At 35.9% G+C, this 6,000-nt stretch overlaps 1 protein-coding gene across 3 annotated transcripts in view; it reads left to right on the forward strand.

The window, feature by feature from the left end:
- Positions 1–5,507, forward strand: part of SEC24B (SEC24 homolog B, COPII coat complex component) — a 48,878-nt gene extending 43,371 nt beyond the window's left edge. For all 3 annotated transcript variants that reach the window (XM_057370713.1, XM_057370715.1, XM_057370714.1), the window contains one exon: positions 1,016–5,507. In XM_057370713.1, the coding sequence (XP_057226696.1) occupies positions 1,016–1,130 (115 nt within the window). In that variant the 3' untranslated portion in view covers positions 1,131–5,507. The remainder of the gene's footprint in view (positions 1–1,015) is intronic.
- Positions 5,508–6,000: the final 493 nt, after the last annotated feature.

A 6,000-nucleotide genomic window follows, 5' to 3' on the forward strand; every position in this document is an offset into this window, starting at 1 on the left:
CTAGTGCAAATTCAGTTGCTCATAGTTTTATTAGTAGGAATTAATTGCATATTTTTATGTTAAGGGTATATTAAACTGCAGGGGATGTCCTTATGATCAATGGTGTTAACCAGGTTAGTTTCTGGTGTAGCTTTTATAATTTCATTTTATGCATATAAAAAGATTCAAGTAAAGTTTGTAATCTGTAGATGGTTTAATAATTGTATGTATTTTATTACTGAGATATGTAGGACAGCAGTTGATTTATGACAGATGAAGCAAGTTCAGAAGCTTTTTCAAGCCATGACTTGCTTAARGAGGTTTAGATTTTATAAAATTACTATACTTAAGATTACATTTCACTTGTAGAGCACTTCTTTTACTGAGCAGGACAGGAGATCACTTTTTAGAGAGTAAGATGACTTCCTCAGAGAAATGGTGCTGAAATATAGGACTGAAGCTCTTGCGCTCTTGGCATTGTGGCTGCTGCTTGAGTTGCAAGAAGTTCTGAGAGACCGTCATAAATAGGAGAGCTTTTGCTGCATGCTACACAGTACCAGAACAGAGGATTGTGTCCTAGCAAATTTTTATAGGGACAATAATTTTGGATATTAGGTCTTTGATGTGTGTTCCTTTTCTATTCTGTTGCCAAGAAAGAAAGTATGGAGAGGGGACTGAGATTGACATTACGTGTAAGCAGAGGTCTAATTTTTCATTGCCACATCTATTTTCATTTGTTAGCTTCAAAAACAAAAGAATTTTTACATTTCCTTTTTTGTGTTTGTACGAGGTATTTTGAGTGCTGTATATCACTGGCGTTTCTATTATTTTATATACCTTAAAATATGCTGTTGTTTGATGGTGTATTGCAAACTTTCTAGACTTTGGATTATTTTCAATTGTAGTATCTTTGGATTGAATTTATACTCCAAATTACAGTGAGCAATTTATTAGATTTTATCCCTCTGTTTGAATTTGCAGTGATTTTTTTTGCTCAAAGTTTGGTTTTGCTCAATRCCTTCCTTTTTTCTTTCAGAGATGAGAATCCTGCCAAAACAGATTTTTTTCAGCATTTAATTGAGGATCGGACAGAAGCAGCTTTCTCATATTATGAATTCCTACTTAATATTCAACAGCAAATTTGTAAGTGACCAAGGAATGAGTAGAGGAAAAAGTCTGACTTCAGACAGAAGCATGGGCCAAGAGAAACATATGGGAAGTTACAGAAGTGGATGCTTGTTCTTCACAAAATAAAGTGACCAGCACTGTTTTGGAAGCTTTACTGCTAAAGGAGCATACATTTCCAAAAAAGTTTTGCAGATTTCCTTCAGTCTAAAAGTGCTACGAGTGATGAAGCTGTTTCACTAGTAAACTTTAAAATTGGTTTGTACACGTTTCCAGTTGTGCAGCAGTATGGTGCTCTGTTTATTGCAAGCTGGTGAATTTATGTAGCTATGTGGGATGATATTTCTTAACAAAATGTACAATTAGGTAAAGCCTTTTTTCTTACATTTATTATAGTAGCCCTTCCAGTTCCAAATCCTTAACAGAAATGTCAAAGGGCAGTGATGTATGTTGGCTGTTTTTATGAATTTCTTTTTAAAAGGAATGATTCATATTTACTAAAGACTTCAGCAAATTCCCTGTGAAAGTTGTAGAGTTTCAGTAAAGTAAATCAACTGTAGAAATAAAATATATAATGTACATAAGTATGACATTTGTAAAGAAAATGTAAAAAATGTAACTAAAAAAAAAAGACCTAGCTCAGTGTGCAGAATTGTTGAGTGCTTGGTAATGATGAATTGTTTTGTCCCAGGCTAGACAATGAATTTGACTCTATTAAAACATGATAAAAAACGTATCAATGTAGAAGGAATACAGCTGCTGCTTCTGTTAATTTTAGGTGAATTTATTTATGATTGGCTTACTAATTAAAATATTTTGCTTTATCATGTGGTTTTATATTTATGCAACTATAATCATTTTACAGCTAAACTCTTACTGAACTGAATGTTTGCCACCTTATTTCACAGACYGGTGGAAGGGAGRAGAAAACACCACATAATCTGAAATGAGCTTTGATACCGAGTTCCTAAACCCCTTCTTATGTATTATCCTAAAGCAGGCATATCTGTTAASCTTGTTTTGCATTTTGTAACTACTGTAGTCTTGGTCCAGATTTCTGTAACTTGTATTGTCTGCCATTTAGAGTAAGCATGGGTAATCACTCGCACTTGAAGATCTGAATTCTGCTGTGATCTGAAGAGAAACAAGAAGGGATGTTAAAATTAATTACCTTACATCGGTGATGTAAAAATGAATTATCTTACATCAATGAAAGTAAAGACTTTAAAATTACAAAATTCAAAATGTAATCACACTTGCATATTTCAGAAACCTTRGTCTTGTTAATGTTTTGGTAACTCAATGGTTTGGGCTTTTTGATTTATGACAGATTTTTTTCATTTGGTTGTTAAGAGTTGGGATGGTTTTGTTTGGCTTTATTTTTTAGAGAYGTATTAGAATTAATGCATAAAGCACAATTGCTCATACTTAGTCTTCTGAACTTTATCTGTTTGGTTTAATGAAATGTGACTACAATGGAAGAATTAGGTACAAAAAAGTAAATGATGATTAGTATGATTACAATTTAATTTAATGTAGCCTTRAAAATGCTGACATTGTATTTTAACTGCTATAGCCCCTGAATCTAATAGCCAAGGAGAAGATGTACTAGCTGTGGTTTGCAAATGCTTTAAAAGCTGCAACAGTTAAATTGCGCAAGTAGTGTTATTCTGCATGTTAGCACAAACTCATTGTTCGGCGAAGATACCTTATAAGTTATATTTGTGTGTTGTCCTTAACTAAATGTGTTTAAGTTACCCAAAGAATTACACAAGAGAAACTTTCCATTTAGTAAATTAATTTATCATGTAATAAATGTCTGAGGCAATGCTGAATGTTTCCCAAAATCAGACCTTCAGAATTTCAGTGCTTGTTTGTAAATTAATGTGCATTCGGTAAAAGCAAAGTGCTGCTGAAGAGTGGAACACTTTAAAAACCGTTTGTATTTGCAGAGATGAGACAAGCATGTTAACATTTTAAATGCTCCATGATAGATGCTTCTGATTTGTGATTTTGCTATTGTTATCTGGGAACACGTTATGCCATGATAAATTGCAACATATTCTGTAAAATAATTTCTTAAAGTTTTATTCTTCTAGTATAGTATATATCTAGCTTTTGTATATAGAAAGTATGAAAAGTACATCTTGATAGCTATTTGTTCAGTAAAATTATTRTACAGCACAGAGAATATAGTTATTTTTTTATTAATTATAGGGCACATCTCCATCTGACTGATCTTTGGTTTAAATTTTAAAAAGACAGTCTCATGGAAATATCTTGAATTTGAAGCAGCTCAGGATTTAGGGTACTGATTTCAGTCTTTTGATCAATAGGATATCTGTAGGCCTGGCAAGAGTATCTCTGAGAAGAACCTGGGGGTCCTGGTGGACAAGAAGCTGTCCATGAGCCAGCAGTGCTCTTGCCAAGAATGGGATCCTGGGATGCATTAGGAAAAGCATTCCCAGCAGGTTTAGGAATGTGATCCTGCCCCTCTAGTCAGCCCTGGTGAGGCACATCTGGAGTGYTGTGTCCAKTTCTGGGCTCCTCAGCACAGGAGAGACAGGGAGCTCCTGGAGCAGGTCCAGCAGAGGCMACAAGGGTGASGAGGGGGSTGGAGCATCTCTTAGGAGGAAAGGCTGAGGGAACTGGGCCTGTTCAGCSTCGAGAAGAAACAACAGAGAGGGGAACTCATCAGTGTCTGTCGGTATCTGAAGGGAGGGTGACCTGAGGAAGAGCCAGRCTCTGCTTAGTGGTGCCAAGCACTAGAACAGGAGGGAACAGGCAGAAACTGATGCACAGAAGTTCCACCTGGACATGAGGAAGCACTTATTTACTGTGCAAGGACAGAGCACTGGAGTAGATTGTCCAGAGTGTGRAGTCTCCCTCACTGGAGACAGTTCAAAACCCATTTGGACTCAATGCTGTGCAATGTGCCTTGGGATGGCCCTGCCTGGAGCAGGGATGTCAGACCAGATAAGTCCGTTCCAACCCTAAGCATTCTGTGATTCTGTGATCTAAAAGRCAGTTTTTCTTACAGTGGTTTGGATCATGCCGCTGTACCAGAAGATACACATCAAAAGATTAATCCCACCAAGAGAATGCTGTGTAGCTCAACAAGCTTGTTGCCTATGTAGTGACATTTTTGGAGAAGAGATAACAGACATGCTTTCGTATCTGCTTAAATAAAATGCTGAACTATCCAAAGCCATTCTAGGGATTGAACTTTTCCTAGTGTCTTCCACATTGCATAATATAAATCACATCTATTTCATTAGAAATKAAAGATTCCAGGGAAGCCATTACCCAGCCCCAGCTAAGAAAGTCTGGGAGGTCAATTCAATTTCTCAGTATTTTAAATACTCACAGTGGGCATCCCTTTCAATGTCTTAGTTCTAAACACAGCATCTTGTTCCTCTGTTATCAAGCAAGTAGTATGGAAGTTCCTGTGGGAGAAATTAGTCTGTGAAGCTTTTGCAAGGGTGGTACATGAGATGCAGCTCCCAGAGAAGTAACTGAGCTGAATTTTATTTTGTTCTTAAGCTTATTAGAAATAAACCTATTTATTAATCTCRGTATAGAGCTTTATGGCAATGGAGGAAAGATTACCGGGCAGGTAATTTTGTTTTGCCTTGACTTTCTCCAAATTTTGTCAGATACTGAAAAGATAGTTTTGTCCTGGCTGGTGTTTGTAAAAAGCCAAATCCCAGCCAAATCCTGAGAGTCAAGAGCTCTTCAGTGATTTTGAATGTGGAGTCAAGTCCTTTCAGACCAGGTAGATTTTAAAAATTTTATAATGAAGGTATGGGACACAAATGGGTTAATGAGGAAGTAAGGACAACCTCAGTCACTGACTTCTGTAGTTAGAAGTATTAACTTGCACATTTGAGTCTAGAAAGGTCTTGTTTTCATTTTAGTTTCTGAGTGTATTTTGTCTCTGCATTATATTCTGATAGTGGAMAGGATGTAACCCTGCAGAAGTTCAGCAGACAGTTTCAAGAGAAGGGAGCATGGAGGTCTGAGGCTTAGCTGGCAATGAATTAAAGCAATACCCGAAATACGTGTCAGTTAACTGTGTAAAAATTAATTAAACAACATTTTGTTTAAAAGCAGTTTTTCATATTTTAATACATGTTAAAATTTTATGTAGTATTTTCTGGTAGTTATTCAGTTCTRAAAAAGGGTAGAGGGGGTTTTACATGCCCTATTGTGTCTCAGATTTTCTTAAAGGAGGTATGATATAATTAGAATCACAGATATTTCTGATTTTTAGCATACCAGGTTCTTTGGTAGACTTGTACTGGGAATTTTAAATGGAATGGACAAACTGTAGTGATTTATTGATGCAATTTCTTTTCATACTCTAGAATTAAAAAAAGCCATTTCTATCAGTCTTGCATGGATTTACTTAGTGTGGTGTTATTTTATATTCTCATTCAGGAATCTGGGAATGTGTGGTTACTTTTGTACATAAATGAGATTGAAGTCTCTTTCGAGAATGTTTTCCCATACTGCATATTGATGACTCCTTTCCGTGGAAAATCCAGAGGCATTTCTACCTTTTTTGAGTGTAGCAAGAAAATTCTAACATGATTAGTGTCATGTAAAAGATTATTACAATAGCAATGACAGTTCAAGTAACTATATAATAGATCTTCATTTTATGCTTCAATCCACTTGCAGGGCCTTTGATGTCTTTTCCTTTACASTTTTGATAACTAGAAAAGAATCAAATATTACACAGGCTGTTTTCTTACTTTCCTTTGGCAGACATTATGAAAAGATCTGCCTAATAAGGTGTTAGGAGTCATGCATGGGATTTTAGTCAGTGCACGCTTGTACAGAAGATAAATAGGGGAAGTGGCAGAACTCCTAGAAATATTTCACAACTCTCTT

The sequence above is a fragment of the Malurus melanocephalus genome, unplaced genomic scaffold (genome assembly GCF_030028575.1).
Source record: "Malurus melanocephalus ecotype Western Australia unplaced genomic scaffold, MMel_1.1 scaffold_131, whole genome shotgun sequence".
NCBI lineage: Eukaryota > Metazoa > Chordata > Aves > Passeriformes > Maluridae > Malurus > Malurus melanocephalus.